Here is an 18088-nt window from a genome sequence, read left to right as displayed (position 1 = left end):
GCTGAATAAAATACCTCCTACCAAGTAAATTTGGTAAGGTATCTGTTTTCGGCATAAATTAATGTATTTCAATTTCTGGGCTCTCTTTAATTTGTAATAAATTTATATTTACTTTAAGTATACGAGGGCTGTTTTTTTTTCAACTTCCGATCGTGCCGCTAGATGGCTGGGCAAGCGGTATCGGCCAGCAATGCGCGGCAGTCGACTGCGCACCTCTCCCACTACAACCTCACTCATTTTCGGACAGCCGAACCATTTCCAATTTATCTAGCGACACATAAACATGGCTACCATGATAGAATCTCCCGCCAAGTGTGAGTTGAGAAGTGTCATTCGTTTCTTGCAAGCTGAAGGGTTATCTGCAGCAGAAATTCACCGTAGAATGGAACGAGTATACGGAGAAAGCTTTATGAGTGACAGTGCAGTGCGTCATTGGTGTAGGAAATTTAAAGATGGACGAGTTGACATTCATGATGAAGGGGGCCAAGGACGAAAGTCGGTCGCAAAAGAAGACCTCGTTGATCGAGTTGACCAAAGTGTAAGAAGCAATCCAAGGTTTACGATTACGGAGCTATCCAATCAGTTTCCTGAGATTTCAAGGTCAGCCCTATACTCTATCGTAACTGACAAATTAGGCTACAAAAAACTTTGTGCGCGATGGGTGCCGAAGATGTTGTCTGACGACCACAAAGCTCGGCGAATGGCGTCAGCAACGTCTTTTCTGAACCGTTATGAAGCTGATGGCGAAGATTTTTTGATCAAAATCGTGACAGGGGATGAGACATGGGTTCTGTACGATACCCCAGAAACGAAACAGCAGTCCCAACAATGGATGCATTCAAACTCTCCAAACAAACCCAAAAAATTCAAAAAAAACTTTCAACAACAAAAAGATTATGGCCACCGTGTTTTGGGATCAAAAAGGTGTATTGCTTGTTGAGTTTTTAGAGCCAGGTACCACAATCAATGCGGAAGGATACTGCGGTACGTTACAACGTTTGCGGAGAGCTATCCAGAACAAAAGGAGAGGAATGCTCACATCAGGAGTAGTGCTCATTCATGACAACGCCCGTCCTCACAGTGCTGCTTTGACAAAGCGTCTTCTTGACGGTTTTAAATGGGATGTTTTTGACCATCCGGCGTATAGTCCTGACTTAGCACCGAGTGACTATCACCTTTTCCCGGAACTGAAGAAGATGCTAGGAGGGCAGAGCTTCCGAACAGACAACGCGCTGCAAGACGCCGTGAAAACCCATCTCAAATCACTGGCGGCAAACTTCTATGAAAAAGGTATTGAGAAGCTTGTACCCAGGTATGAAAAATGCCTCAATTTAAATGGCGATTATGTTGAAAAGTAACTAATAATGTACCTAACTTTTGATAATAAATTTATTTAATTACTCTCCCTAGTTTTATTTTTACACCACATCGGAAGTTGAAAAAAAACAGCCCTCGTATATTATTAAATTAAAGTTTTAATTGTTATACTTTAACTTTAATATTGTTGCTTTAATTATTTAATGTTTAGGTTGTTGTTTATTAAGTTTTACTAATTTATTAGTGTATTAAGTTAATTAGTTACCCTAGGTTATGTTTTGGCTTGGTATGTTTGTGTGTGAACTGTTGTACTTTGGTTTTCTCAATGATTGTAAAATGTTAATATGACAACAAAGATATTATTATTAATATTTTACTCACACACCGCAGAGGCATTGGTAGTTTTTAGCTTAAATAAATAATTTATTCAACAAAATTTTAAAGTTGTAACCATGCATTACATGTTTCTAACATTCAATGTGATGAACTATTTATGGACTGGCAATTTTAACAAGTATATCCCCTTTTTTGTGAGGAAAATTCTTTTAACTGTTCTCATGTAATTCTTAAATAAACTATAAAATAAGTTACATCTATAATTTCTAAATTTAAGCTTATTTTATTTTATATTATGAAGAGTGTTTTATGACATGGTTGCAGGTGGAAAATGTTAGGCCTGGAATACTCAAGAGATCCAATAGCACTTTCAGTGTCCACAGCAACAACAGTATCACATCTGATGATATTGCTCTGTCTAAGGTAGGATATTATACTTTTGTCTTTGTAGCAATGGTTTGAAACTCTAAGTAGTTCCTTAAGCTTTAAGAATAATTTCAACTATCAAATATGTTGTGGTGTCAAATTTACTGATTTTCTTCTAGGAAAAGTTTTTGTACAGTTCTATGTGGTAATTCACAGTAGTAATGGTGTAATTAATCGCTCTATATTTTGGTTAATTTTATAAAATAGGTTTTAATTACAGCCCTTTAAGATACAGAAAAACATTTTGATAATTTTGTGAGGAATCGGTAAGATTTAAAGATATAATTCAAACCATCTTGAATTTAGTAGACATTTTAGTGAATGTAAAAATGAATCAAGATATAAATTTCTGTGTTCTTTTACATGTAACCTGTTGTATAATATGTTACATTTAGAGCATTAGCTGCAGTTGAAATACATTTTTGAAAATATACAAATGGTTGGTGTAAAATATTGTGCCACTCCCTTTGGTTTGTGTTACTTCTAGAGTTAAACAAAATTTTCCATAATATTGAAATAAGTACTGCTTTTGAAAAGGAAATGTGATAATTATACATGTTTTTGCCTCAATGCCCTGAATAATATGGTCTGTATGTGAGCAGATGGGGAGCATGTTCACCGCTCTGCTGATCAAGTGTGTGGTACAACTGGAGCTTATACAGACAGTGGACAACATCATCTTTTACCCCGCAACCTCACGGAAAGAGGATCAGGAGAATCTGGCATTGGCTCAGGTACGTTGGCTGATACTAGGTGAGCTTCTCTGTAGAGACGTAGTCGAACTGAAAAGTGCTAGGTTAATTGGGCACAAATCAGTTTTTGCAGGTATTGAATCCTTTCACTAACCAACAAATTCTGGCATACAACCTCTTCCAGTCAAAGATTTGTAGAAAATAATTTCAGACACTTATTTTGAATGAGTGAAAGAGCCTTAGTCCCTGCACTTAGTCTTATAAGGATCTTTGCACTTCCTTTACTTACTTTTAATTCTCAATAACTAAGGCTTTTGAGAAACCTGTGTGATTTGAGGGATCCTGTCCATTGGTATCCTTTGGGCTAAGGAGATAAGCTCCTAGGAATGTTTTCCTGGTTTTGAAAATAGCAGAATAGTTTAGCCATATGTGTTCTGCTGATTCTTCTGCCTATTCACAGAGTCTGCATTTATCAGTCTGGCTTAGACCCACCTTCATCCGATATTTTCTAAGAGAGCCGTGTCCTGTTAGTATCCTAAGTACTAATCGTATATCCTCCTTGCTTAGATCTAGGAGTCTTAACCACCTTTTTGCATTTGGAAAGATACATTTTTATTGCCTGAGTGCTGAGGTCTTTCTCCAATTCTCAAATCTAATTCTCTTTTCTCAAATACTTATTATAGCTTTACTGTAGGCAAAGGCTACTCCACAATCCGACTCTGGTCCTACCAAAAGGTTTTCAGAACCAATCTTGGAAAAAACGTCTGCTGTTTCATTCCCAGCAATGCCTTTCCAGCCAAGGACTTTGTTCCTCTTTGTCAGTTCTATTAGTGCATTCTTGCATTCCCATACTTCCTTTAAGACAAAGGGGCAAGCATCAAGCACCTTTAATGCTGCCTGCCTGTATGTAAGTATTAAATATTCTGCTCCTTTAAACCTCGTTTGTGTGGGCCTTCTGGCGCATGTTTCAATTACCATAACTTCTGCTTGGAAAACTGTGGTGTGGGCATTGCCAATTTGGCTCTTGGCCCATATACTCCAAACCCTGCCCTGGAGTCTGGGTATGAGCCATCAATGTAAAACACTTTAGTAAGGTAGGCCTCCTTTGTATCCCTTTTATCTCTACTTTCTGTACAAATTCAATTACAAATTCCAAATATTCTAATGCAAGATAGTTCAAATAATCATTTTCTAATAGCTTTTGACTTTATCATCCTTATTAAAGAATTGAATGGTGGGATGATCCTTTTACAGCTATTTACTGTTGATACAGGCTGATGTGCTGGATTGGGAGGATGCCTCGCTCTCTGAGCAGCAGAAGGAAGAGCAAGGCATGTACGGCAGTCTCAGCTCCTCTCACCTGTTACAGCTGACTGAGTGTCTCATGCAGAGCCACCGTTTCGCCAAGGAGTTTAACTCCAACCATGAACAGCGCAATCTGCTGTGGAAAGCTGGTAAGAGTGACTGGTGCTAAGTTACTTACTGCACATTCATGCTACATGCTACATGATTATAATGATATACAAGTACTGTAAATGCTACTTGTGTTTCAAAGTTGAAATGTTCTTTTTTTAAATTTAATAAAATTAGAATAAATTCAAAATCCACCCTTGAGTCCTAAAAATGCTAATAGAAAGCCTAATGTTAATGTATGTTTCATTAAAGGAAATGTATGTTTTTTAGAGTTCCACACACAGACATGTACTGAACTTGGCTACTCATCGCTACCAAAATATCAAAGTTGTAACTTCTCTAACCCTAAAATCCAACAACCAAATGGTAAAGGAATAACATGCTATGTTGCCTCAATTTGTTTCAAATCAAACCAATTCCATTCCTTCATTTAGCATTGTCATAAGTAGTACAACAAAAAACACAAGAAAATGTATTTAAATAAGACAGGAAAACTTAATACTATATTATACAAATTAACATTGTTGACAAAATTCGTATAATAAAGCTTATGGAGACAACATAACCTGTATAATACACTTCACAATACAGAATGTAATTCACTCACATAATAGATTTACACTTAACTAAATAACAACTAAATACATAAAACCTTCTCTGCTATTGTGATAAAATTCGATGGTTAATTATGAAATACCACTTCTAAATCTATTTAGACCTGGGCAGCGAAAGTGGTAGATTCTATTGCAATCATCATGGATAGGTTAGAAGTAGGTTGTGGTATGTTGACAAATATTTCAGTTACAGGATTTGGCAGTGAAAAGGTTAACAACCATGCATATACTATTCTGTCACATTATTTCTCTAATTTGATTTCTTATATTAATTTTTAGTTAATTTCTTCATAAATTATGAAATTATTTTTAGACAATTTCAAGTTATGAAGGTCCAAGACATTATTTTGGTTTTTGGTATTATTGTATAAAATTGTTCCAAACTTTTTTGCTTATAAATATATTAGATATATGGATGTAAATGTCTTGATGTTTATCATACCATTTCAGTACTAGTCTAAACACATGTTGAAAATGGAGCATGTATTGGCTACTATTTACTCAATTACATTTAAAACACACAAAACCAATACTTAAACACTTTTATTTTTGTGAGGCCTTACGATAGCAAGGCTGTCTTCATCAGACACACCACAAAAGTGTTGGTTTTGTGTGTTTTAAATGTAATTAAGTAGTCTAAACACAGTTTTCATCACCATTTTTCTTAATTGTGTAACAAAATTTTGCACCAACTTGTGTAAATCCCAAAAATGTTCTAGAGAAATAGTCGTTTGAAGTAATTGCCTTTTGAACATTGTGTTGAATGTAGTTCAGGCTTATGCCAGACTTAAATTTGAATGTGTTTTTGCAATGAAAATTTGTCCATAGCAAAATATACACTTTCAGTTGATGATACCCTGCACATGACATTAGCATAGTAACACATGAAAGTGAAGTATTATTGATCAGTTGAAATGTTTGCAGGGTTCAAGGGCAGTGCTAAGCCGAACCTGTTACAACAGGAGACACAGAGTCTGGCATGTGTGTTGCGAGTGTTGTTCAAGATGGCAGGGGATGAGAACAGACGCAATGCTTGGGCTGCAGTCCAGGGTCGACTGATAGCTGTCTGCAAGGAGGTAATTATAGCATGGTTACATTGGCTTATAGTATGGTAATCGTTGGACATATTTTGTGGTCCAAAAAATATGCTTGGGCTGCAGTCCAGGGTCGACTGATAGCTGTCTGCAAGGAGGTAATTATAGCATGGTTACATTGGCTTATAGTATGGTAATCGTTGGACATATTTTGTGGTCCAAAAAATATGCTTGGGCTGCAGTCCAGGGTCGACTGATAGCTGTCTGCAAGGAGGTAATTATAGCATGGTTACATTGGCTTATAGTATGGTAATCGTTGGACATATTTTGTGGTCCAAAAAAATATACTTGGGCTGCAGTCCAGGGTCGACTGATAGCTGTCTGCAAGGAGGTAATTATAGCATGGTTACATTGGCTTATAGTATGGTAATCGTGGACATATTTTGTGGTCCAAAAAATATGCTTGGGCTGCAGTCCAGGGTCGACTGATAGCTGTCTGCAAGGAGGTAATTATAGCATGGTTACATTGGCTTATAGTATGGTAATCGTTGGACATATTTTGTGGTCCAAAAAATATACTTGGGCTGCAGTCCAGGGTCGACTGATAGCTGTCTGCAAGGAGGTAATTATAGCATGGTTACATTGGCTTATAGTATGGTAATCGTGGACATATTTTGTGGTCCAAAAAATATGCTTGGGCTGCAGTCCAGGGTCGACTGATAGCTGTCTGCAAGGAGGTAATTATAGCATGGTTACATTGGCTTATAGTATGGTAATCGGACATATTTTGTGGTCCAAAAAATATGCTTGGGCTGCAGTCCAGGGTCGACTGATAGCTGTCTGCAAGGAGGTAATTATAGCATGGTTACAGTGGCTTATAGTATGGTAATCGTTGGACATATTTTGTGGTACAAAAAATGTTAGGTTGGTTCAGCTTGGTACAAATTTACAGATAATTTAGGTTTTTGCCCACATATTAATAGAATTCAGTCAAAACTAGTCTGACTCTATGATTGATAATTAATTTATTGTGTTTCAAGACAATCTTGAAAGTTAGTTTCTTTTTCTATATTTAATTTCCAAATCCATAAGGTTTAGAATATCAATAAAAGTAGAGTTCATCAATAAAATGTAGTTGGTGGGATATGGGTCAGTGTCTAAGTTGTTTGGAGAAGATTGTAAAAAATTTGTAAGGGGATTTTTGGATATAGAAAGTCTTGAGCTTAGAGGATATTGAATTTTTTACAATCTTATTGAGGCCAGGATAGAGTAGTAATAGAGACATGTTCTCAGGCTTATATTTAGATCGTTTGGTTGAACAGTGTGATGTACATTAGCTTATAGTATTTACCTGAGTGTAATTGAACTGTATTTTGCTATAGTATAGTAATCATTAGACATATTTTCTGGTACAAAAAAATATGAGTTTGGTTCAAATTTACATGAAATTGTTAAATGTGTTGTTGTGACAGTCTTTGTGCACGACACTTGTTTCTTGATGCAACTTGCCTGGAATACCTATGGTCATGGTTTGTTGCAGGCTCTCGAGTATTTCCTGAGTCTTCAGTCCGAGGCGCACAGAGAAGCCTGGACATGTATTCTCCTGTTGATTCTCACCAGGATACTGAAGATGTCTGACGACAGAGTAAGTTATAGTGAACTATGCTGTTTTACTCTTTTTAAATTAACTCGAGCTTTATAATGTTACTTGTGAGAGAAATAGTATTAACTGTTTCTGCACTGACAGTTAATTATGTCTTGAATAACTTTAATACACCATTAATCCATTTAATATTGAATGTGTTAGTGGGTAGAGTATTTATCTCATCCATCATTGCAAAAAATATATAATATGGATATAAAATAAAAATATGTAAAATTGACTGTTTTCTAATACACTTCTCACTGATAGAAGTAATTTTTAAAATGTGTGTTATGGCTAGTGATGTCAAAATTCACGGGCTATAGCTCCGGAACTGTGTAAATAAACAAAAATGTGGTACTATACCTTGTCAAGCAGTTCTAAAATGTTGTAGATGTTCACTACATGTTTCAGAACAATCGTTCCATCATCAGGTCGTTAAAGAATTTAAAAATGCTCCCCATAGGGTTGTCAACGTTACAAAATTTTAAATAAGGTAAAATACAAACAACAACAAAATAAATAAGGACACACGGCATATGGACATAGGCCTAACACACACAATAGACAATATATTGTCCATTAATAATTTTCAATAAAATTGCAATAGGTTTCGTCAAATATTAAAGCTAAAATTACTAGCCTATTCTGAGGTTAAAATTATTAATTTTTCAATTATTATTCATTAATATTATAGAAAGGCCTATTTTTTAGCCAGCAATAGTATTTATTACTATAAATCTGACATGGTAAAATTTGAACAGCACAGGTAACAAATTAAACTGGTAATTCATGATTTTACTTAATATAGCTGTATCTACATTTAATTCATATTTATTCCTTGTATTGTGTAGTGATGAATATCTATTTCTTTTCAAAACCATATGTAACTTTTTTCTTACATCTACTAATACCTCATAAATATACAGATTAATAACAGTTAAAACACCAATATTTACAAAGGATTACAATGATCTAACCCAGGACAATCCACTAAAATTCTCACAGCCTTCTTATGCATTAGTAGTACTTGATCAATACCTGTAACATTGCTCCAAATTATTAAACCATATCTAATAACACTTTCAAAATGTAAAAAGTAGGCAATTTTATATACATTTATAACACTAGTTTTTTTCTAATTTACACAATAAGTAAATAACCCTAGATAATATTTTACATACGTACTCAGTGTGTTGTTTACAAGATAGTCTGTTGTCCACTGTATCCTTAAGCGTTAACAATAAATTGTTTTATTTTTTCCGTGTTTAAATAAAGACTATTTACATTAAACTAGTTACAGTTTCATTAACAGTAGCTACTGTCGTAACCGTATGTCCACAGTAGGCCTACTGCCTGTATGGTGTGTCTCCTTATTTATTTTGTTATTGTTTATATTTTGAAACGTTAACAACCCTATGTGGAGCATTATTTAATTTTTGAACCACCTGATGATGGAACGGTTGTTCTGAAACATGTAGTGAACATGTACATATTTTGAAACTGTTTGACAAGGTATAATACCGTATTTTTTAAGTTAGTGATGTGTCAAAGCCGAATTCCGAATCTCAAATTTACCAAATCTTCACCAAAGATTTGAATTTGAGAATCGATTGACGAGATTCGACAATCAAATCTGCGGAGATCTGCCACATCATTACTTATCGACTGATCAGCAGTACACAAATTACCAAATGCTAAAACGTAATTACAAAACTTAATTGACAAATAACCATACTTTAGCTCTGTAACTGTATAAATAAATAAACTGTTTTATCCTCTATTAACGTTTTAGGAAATGCAAGAAATAATATCCACAAAATAACCATCTAATTGAACGATTGCTTCCAGTTTGGTGCACACGCCTCCAGCTACTACTCTCTACTCTGTGAGCTCATGTGTTTCGACTTGAAGCCTGAGCTGCGTTCTGTGTTGCGCAGATTCTTTCTTCGTATTGGTCCTGTGTTCAACATCACCTGAGAACGCGCCGCCGCACGTGTACGTGCGCACAGGCCTCGTCCTAAGAGTGTCTCGTTTCATTCTAGTTCCTGAGACCCATCCAACCCAGACTAGTCATGTAGTTTGTACCTTAATGTTCGTGTCTATTAGAAGATTTATTTTTGTAGTTCGGCCAAATAGATTTCGAGGATCCAGACATGCAACACACGTTTTAATATATTCTAATAAGAGAAAACTATCGATGTTGTCATTTTATAAATAGTGCAATATCACCATAATGTAATTGAAATTAATCAGAGTACATAGTTTCACCGCCTTCTAGAATCATTGTATTGTTACCAACCCCCTTCCTCCCTCTCGTAATAACTTTGTCGAAATGTATTCAAATGGTTTGAAAATTTTATAATTTTGACTAAATAAAAGTTGCAAGTTTTTCAAAGATAATTTTATCTAGTATAAAAAAGGAGAACAAACTGCATTTTTCTGTTTATTATATATGCCAAGAAAGATATATGTTTATGATATATTGTAAGAAATTGGTTATACGTAAATATTTTAAAAGAACGTTTCATTGATGATTTAAATTTAATAACTATTGGATGGTGACAAGTTTTACAATTTATAGTGTTTATTATAGACTGGAAGAGACAAGACTTAGTGATTCCTTGGTAGAATAATTAATTACGTTCCATTAGACGCCTAGGTTGGTAGCATTCACGCTTTTGTAATTAGGTTGGCAATGTCGACTGCTTCAATTGTACTTAAGTTAGATTTTATAAATACATATTACAATCATCAAGCGATTGTCAATTACTGTAAGACATGTTAGTTAAGGTTTAAAAGGTTATTATTTTATCCTAGATAGTATCAACCTCAAAATGTAAGTTATTTTATTGCATTAAATTTTATCTTGTATTATTATTATTAGTTTTCTTTTCTTTCACTAATAGTTCTTGTATTATTATTTTACTAATACTCTTATTCCTTTCTGTCTTTTTCAATCAATAAAGGTTGTTGTTATATTTATGGTTTTGAAGAATATACTATAAAACTATTTCATTTCTAATTATAGTTAATATAATGTTTTCTAATGTTTGTTGATTTACTGTATATAAGGTGTTTGGCCATATAAAAGGCATTAAATAAAAGTTTTATTTAAACTGCATAAAATTCGTCCAATTGAGTTTTCTTGTTATAGCATTTAGTAATTTATTTAAGTTATCTGTGATGTTATTATAAAATTTATTATTCTCATGATGGATTCAAGAAAATAGTGACCAAGGTAAAACTTCCAGGTCTATTACAAATAAATCATGTATGTAATAGCTTTCCCACATCAGCATGGTATATAACTAATTTTTTCAATGTGATATAATCATAATAATTGGGATAAAGATTAATAAATTATTTGTGTTTATTATTATTTTTTTTTTTTTTTTTTTTGCAGAATAGCTTTTATGCAAGTGACATGCTTTTACTACAGTTCTTAAAAAGATAATATTCTAACATTGTAGTCAAGACTATTAAAACATCTCATCAAGAGAAATATTTCTTTTAGTGTAAAGATCAGGTTTTCTATTGCTTTTCCCTAATCTGTTTAACCCTATGCACTAAAAGACACTTTTTATAATTTGTCCTTGGAGTTTGTATGGCCAACTCTACTGGCCACCGGCATTTTGTTGGAAGCACAGATTAATGTTTGTCATTATGTTATCTCAGTTTGTATGTCCAGCTGTGCTGACATATTACGTCCATAGCTCGTAAGGCCAGCACCGCTGACCACTAAACAACAGTTATTTTTTAATATTCTCTTTGTTTTATAATGAATGGTGAGTGCTGGAACCTATCGAGCAGCTTTACTTTAAGGTAGTTTTTAAGTAAAGCTAATTCTTGACCACAAAAAAAAGTAAAGACAGAAAATTGTAACTAATAAATAGTCTGAGTATAACATAACTGTAAAAGCCTACTTTACAACATTTTATTTACATATATTTGTTAAGAATATACGTATGAGAGTTAAATTTCCCTAATGTATTAGCTTTATATTAGAAATTCATTAAAAATAAATTTAAAATTATTTTTCACGTTTTCTTTAAACATTTTAAATTACTATGCTAATAACGCAAAGGAAATTGAAAAATAATCCCGATCTAGGGAGGCAAACAACAAATATGGCCGCCAGGCTGTCAATGAAAGTAGCTTGGCCATATGAGTTACGAGGACAAACTACAGCTGCCAGTGCTGCTGACCTTTCGAGCACAAAGGGTTAATCTAACCATAAGCACATTTTAATGACTAAATTTGTCCTAAATATGAATTATCATATTAATTTTAAAAAATGTAATAAAAAGCCTTTATATACCAATTTTAAGTTTTACTTTTGGCTGTTGTATGTTACATACATACTTACTTGTGTTAATATTATTATAATACAATAATTGAGGATATGTATAAAACATTTTTTGGATTAATAATGTAACAGACTATAGTAATTAATTTGTTGTTGTTAAAATATGTACTACATAATAATAGTATTTTAATTCCCTCTGAAATAATAAACTATATTTCCTTTCATGAATAATATTTATCCTTTTTGTATTATATTTGTTCTTTAATTGTTGTTTAAATTTCATATTACATAATTAAATTATCATAAGATCATTATGTTTTATATCGATATTGTTATAACTAGAACAGCTTTAATCATCGGTTGTTATATATTTATTCATTGTTTATAATGAATTTATTGTTATTATTTTGAAGTAGTAATGCGTTAATTTCTTGTTTTGTACATAGCACTGTATATACAACAAGAAGTGCCATTACGTTTCTACTGTCACTCTATGTATTATATTATGACACCAAAAGTATTGTGAATTAATAAATAAATTGTTTATTAGTATTTAAATGTTGTTTTATTTGTTTTCTTTTTTAAGGTAGCAGAATATAGTGCTAGAGCTGTAGCTTTATGAGACTATTCCTTGTCACTAGGATAGATGAATCCAGAGGATGTTTTGTGGATTTTTATTTTCCCCCTCCCCTCCAATTGATACAAAAATATTTAAACATGGAGAGTGACGTACTTGGCGCCAGATAAACAGAAGAATCTTATGCCAATTTTCGAAATATTTTGACTTATAATATGGATTTATCATGCCTTTATACTAACATTCCCATGATGAGAAAAAAAAGGCAATTAATTAAATATATCCAAGCAAGAAACCAGAGAAAAACTAGACAAATTTCTTGCAGCCCACAAAGAATACCTATTGACTTTGGCTGGCACAGAACACAAAGCTACTGCCGTAGAAAGAAAGAGAACTTATAACCTTCCCCTCCAGACCCAAAGAAATCTTATAGTATCTTAGTTTATTACTAATGCTGACGACTATAGCAGAGCAATGTGGAATGTAATTGGCTGAGTTTTAGTGAACTCTATCACTTGTGAAACTGGAAGAATTTCATTTCTGTCTGTAAAGTAAGATAAAGAAAATATGTCTTATTTTAACAAAGTTAAGGCTAAGAAGCCCTCTCTAATACTTAACTTGGGGACCAATGGCTTAAAGTTGACTTCCGAAATACCACCAATGCCCGGGGAGGTGGGCTGCTTGCAAGGACCGGATCGCTCAGCGGTCACCCATCCAAGCAGCAGCCACGCTCAACGTTGCTTGATCTAGTTATCTTGTACCCGCTACACTGCGTCTGTCTGTCTAACTTCACAATATTTGCAAAATAAACTGACCTATAGACTTGAAATTTTGCATGAAGATTTATTTATATATTAGCAACACTGAGTAAGATGATGATGGATCCATGGGATTTGGCTGAGCGTTAGTGAATATTTTTACATTTATCTTATGGCTATCCATGATGGCAACATGAAAATAACAGAATAAATAAATTTTTAAATAAACTTAGTCTTACCATTTGAGATTTGAACGTGTGATTTTTATTCATAGAGTAAACAGAAAACAGTGGAGAGTCAATTAAAACTTGGTGACCAAGATTTGATTTCAGCGCACTCTTGCGTTGCAGTACCTTCCTTAGCTCACCGAAACTGTTATTTTTCGAACAATGCTACGAAAACTAATTTAATTTTAAAAATTACAATACATTCTGTGGCGAGATATCTTGAGAAAGATTTCATCTGTTGACTTTACATTTACGTGAAACATTTCTATGGGCACATGTCCATCCATGGAATTTAGCTGTGTCATTGAAGGCTATGACTCGGTAGGCTGATACATCCTGTGCCTGGTGGAAGAGAAGTAAACATTTCTATGGGCACATGTCCATCCATGGAATTTAGCTGTGTCATTGAAGGCTATGACTCGGTAGGCTGATACATCCTGTGCCTGGTGGAGGAGAAGTAAACATTTCTATGGACACATGTCCATCCATGGAATTTAGCTGTGTCATTGAAGACTATGACTAGGTAGGCTGATACATCCTGTGCCTGGTGGAGGAGAAGTAAACATTTCTATGGGCACATGTCCATCCATGGAATTTAGCTGTGTCATTGAAGGCTATGACTCGGTAGGCTGATACATCCTGTGCCTGGTGGAGGAGAAGTAAACATTTCTATGGACACATGTCCATCCATGGAATTTAGCTGTGTCATTGAAGACTATGACTAGGTAGGCTGATACATCCTGTGCCTGGTGGAGGAGAAGTAAACATTTCTATGGGCACATGTCCATCCATGGAATTTAGCTGTGTCATTGAAGACTATGACTAGGTAGGCTGATACATCCTGTGCCTGGTGGAGGAGAAGTAAACATTTCTATGGACACATGTCCATCCATGGAATTTAGCTGTGTCATTGAAGGCTATGACTCGGTAGGCTGATACATCCTGTGCCTGGTGGAGGAGAAGTAAACATTTCTATGGGCACATGTCCATCCATGGAATTTAGCTGTGTCATTGAAGGCTATGACTCGGTAGGCTGATACATCCTGTGCCTGGTGGAAGAGAAGTAAACATTTCTATGGGCACATGTCCATCCATGGAATTTAGCTGTGTCATTGAAGGCTATGACTCGGTAGGCTGATACATCCTGTGCCTGGTGGAGGAGAAGTAAACATTTCTATGGACACATGTCCATCCATGGAATTTAGCTGTGTCATTGAAGACTATGACTAGGTAGGCTGATACATCCTGTGCCTGGTGGAGGAGAAGTAAACATTTCTATGGGCACATGTCCATCCATGGAATTTAGCTGTGTCAATGTGTCATTGAAGGCTATGACTCGGTAGGCTGATACATCCTGTGCCTGGTGGAGGAGAAGTAAACATTTCTATGGACACATGTCCATCCATGGAATTTAGCTGTGTCATTGAAGGCTATGACTAGGTAGGCTGATACATCCTGTGCCTGGTGGAGGAGAAGTAAACATTTCTATGGGCACATGTCCATCCATGGAATTTAGCTGTGTCATTGAAGGCTATGACTAGGTAGGCTGATACATCCTGTGCCTGGTGGAGGAGAAGTAAACATTTCTATGGACACATGTCCATCCATGGAATTTAGCTGTGTCATTGAAGGCTATGACTAGGTAGGCTGATACATCCTGTGCCTGGTGGAGGAGAAGTAAACATTTCTATGGGCACATGTCCATCCATGGAATTTAGCTGTGTCATTGAAGGATATGACTCTGTAGGCTGATACATCCTGTGCCTGGTGGAGGAGAAGTAAACATTTCTATGGACACATGTCCATCCATGGAATTTAGCTGTGTCATTGAAGGCTATGACTCGGTAGGCTGATACATCCTGTGCCTGGTGGAGGAGAAGTAAACATTTCTTTATGATTGCCCACCTTTATATCTGTCCACAAGATATCTTGAGAACGAAATCAGCTATAGATTTAAAAGCTTGCATGCAACCTCAGCTAAGCCTGTTATGCAACTTGTGGTGTGTCTACTCCTAACTTGTAAATAAAGAGAAATGCAAAAATACAAATGAAACAATACAACTTAAAACTAACAGGGTATTGACATAAGACCCCATGGTAGTAGAACAACTAAATGAATGTTGCCAGTAATACTCTAGCTCAAGCTGTCTACGATGATTAGCCTGTTATATAGCCTCCCAAGCAGAAAATACACAAAACTTGTACTTTGGCCGATAACTCAAAGTGAAAACAACTTTAATGAAACTTAAACCCAATAATTCAATTGGCTTTGATGACATCTCTAAACTTATAAAAGCATGCATTGAGCCTCTAGTGTGCCCATTGACAGCTGTAATCAACAAATCATTTGTACAAGTTGTTTTTCCGTCAAAATAAAATCAGTAAAAGTTGATGTCAAGTTCAAAAAAGGAGACCCAACCCAATGCAGCAACTACCAGCCAACTTCTTTGATCCCTGTAGTTGCCAAAATTATTGAGAAAATTGTTCTAATATGACTTTTATCATATCTCAATAAAGATCAACACGGTTTTGTTGCAATTGAATCTACAATATCCGTGACAATCGTAGAATATCTAATGACAGCTGTAGATAAGGGAGATAAAACAACCTCTACTTCACTAAAGTATATTATGTTTGAGTCACGACTTCCTCCTCAATAAATAGAAGACCGTAGGATTACGGGTTCTATGTATAAGTTTGTTTACTACAGCATGTCTATTCAAGGACAACAGCTGATCTGCAAATTATTTTTACAATTATTGGCTGAGCATTAAGCAAACTATCAGTAGTTGATGAACGAAATCCTATTTCTCTCTGTACACGATAATCCTCAAACATCTGATGGGATGAGATTAAATGTGAAACTTTATGACTACTATCTTTACATCAGTATAGAAAATGGTCTGTTGGGAGTTCTGATTTATATCTGTCTAAAAATGACCCTGACCATTGTTCTTATGGTTCTTATTTTTAACAAGAAAAAACAAAGAATTAAACAAACCGAATATATTGTGAGGATTAATTATATGACATTCTTCAGCAACTTATGTGATGAAGTAACCATTTCGGATTGGTTTATTTCATACAAAGCCTGAACATGTTAGCAATGCAATGCCATCTTGATGGCAGGATAAATTACTGGTTTTGTTGACTAGTATCATTGACAAAAAAATAGGAGGGACGGAGCATGGATCTCGTAAGGTAGTTAGAAAGTTTCTATTAACTCACATTTTGTCGATCAATTACAAATATTTATCAATTTAAACTAACTGCGAAGACCTAGAGTCTTGAAATATTGAACATATCTATACCTATTAGTAATTGCACATATCTAAGATAATGCCCTTTTGCCACCCAAAAATTAATAAATGTTTGTCATTAGACAATGGAGTTATTATTTATTTACATCCCAGATGCAATTGCAAACACGACTCTCTGTATTAAATCAAAATATAAAACTGATCCTGAAGTGAAATCATTTATCAATTTAAATTCATGCATCAAACATTTATCAAGACTCAATCTGAAAACAAACAGCTCAAAATCAAACTCAATAAATTTTTGCCTTCGGCATCGACAAGAACAGGAGTATCGTCCCGCGGTAATGATGGACGATATTCTCTTAGAAGAGGCTGAATCCGTTAAGTTCCTTGGAATGTATCTTGACTGAGACAGGCAGTAGGCTGCCCCAAGGGGAAAAAAACTACTTATAATATATTTGATTAAAATATAAAAATTCAAAATTACAATGTTGGGGTACCAGAAGGTAAAATACTGAAATATGGTTAAATTAAAATATAGAATTAAATTAAATGTCTTTCAATGAAGATGTGCCAGATAGTATGTAGGACAGCAAGATCCTACTCAGAGGGGTGGTTGATTATGCTGGCTAGTTCTGGATATTTGATCAATGTATTTCAGAAAATGGGGTAGGTTTAGAATTTTTTTATGAATGAGAAATTGATTAATAAAAAAAGTAACTCTTCAAAAGTCAAATTTGGGTTAAGCACTGAACTTTTGGGTCTGTGAACTTTTCCAATTTTAATTTTTCAAGGAAACTATCAAGGTCTATGAGTGTAAAGTTCTGATGAAGTAGTAAAGTTTAGGTCTCACCAAAAGTGTATACTGTTCACTACAGAGATTTTATCAAAAGAGCTCTAAAGACTAGAAATACTAGCTCTGTGGCTCTTGCAGCCTAATAAAAATTGGACTGTTAAAACCAAGCACTAGTTTTAGAGGGAATAAAACAAAATTCGTACAACAGAATAATTAGCCTTTCATTATCTTAGGCGTGTAATTTTTTGAACCATTATCTCAAATATTTATCTGTAACAGAGATTTAAATGGGAAGGTTGAAAGCACAAACCGCAAGATTATCGACACACACTGCCCTGGGCAGTCTGACGGTTTGTGAAGTCACCTGAGGATGAAAACCATTGGATTCGAAAGACCCTTATTCCAAAAATAAAACTAATATTGGAAAGAGCTATTATTACTGGCTATATCTAGGAGTCTGGTTAGGTATTCAAATTCAAATTCAAATTCAAAATTTCTTTATTCAGCCATGTAACAGATTACAAGAATAGCGTCACAATAAATCTCAATATAAATTTATAAATTGCTATATTAAAACATAAAAATCAGTTTGACACTCACTGAAAAAGTAAGATTTTGGCTATGTAGCCTTCTACAGAGTAAGTTTTAAAACAATTTTTAAATCAAGACAGTTATTTAGTTAAGGTA

The 18088-nt window shown here is 34.6% G+C and overlaps 1 protein-coding gene across 2 annotated transcripts in view; it reads left to right on the top strand.

Moving 5' to 3' along the window:
• LOC124353810 (brefeldin A-inhibited guanine nucleotide-exchange protein 1) overlaps positions 1-12341 on the top strand; it is a 62528-nt gene extending 50187 nt beyond the window's left edge. For both annotated transcript variants that reach the window (XM_046803822.1, XM_046803821.1), the window contains 6 exons: positions 1978-2076; positions 2682-2813; positions 4045-4225; positions 5723-5874; positions 7373-7477; positions 9326-12341. In XM_046803822.1, the coding sequence (XP_046659778.1) occupies positions 1978-2076; positions 2682-2813; positions 4045-4225; positions 5723-5874; positions 7373-7477; positions 9326-9454 (798 nt within the window). In that variant the 3' untranslated portion in view covers positions 9455-12341. The remainder of the gene's footprint in view (positions 1-1977; positions 2077-2681; positions 2814-4044; positions 4226-5722; positions 5875-7372; positions 7478-9325) is intronic.
• The last annotated feature ends 5747 nt before the right edge of the window (positions 12342-18088 follow it).

This window comes from Homalodisca vitripennis, chromosome 2 (assembly GCF_021130785.1).
Source record: "Homalodisca vitripennis isolate AUS2020 chromosome 2, UT_GWSS_2.1, whole genome shotgun sequence".
Lineage (NCBI taxonomy): Eukaryota > Metazoa > Arthropoda > Insecta > Hemiptera > Cicadellidae > Homalodisca > Homalodisca vitripennis.
The sequence above is the reverse complement of the archived record's forward strand: the minus strand, read 5'-3'. Positions and strand labels throughout refer to the sequence as shown.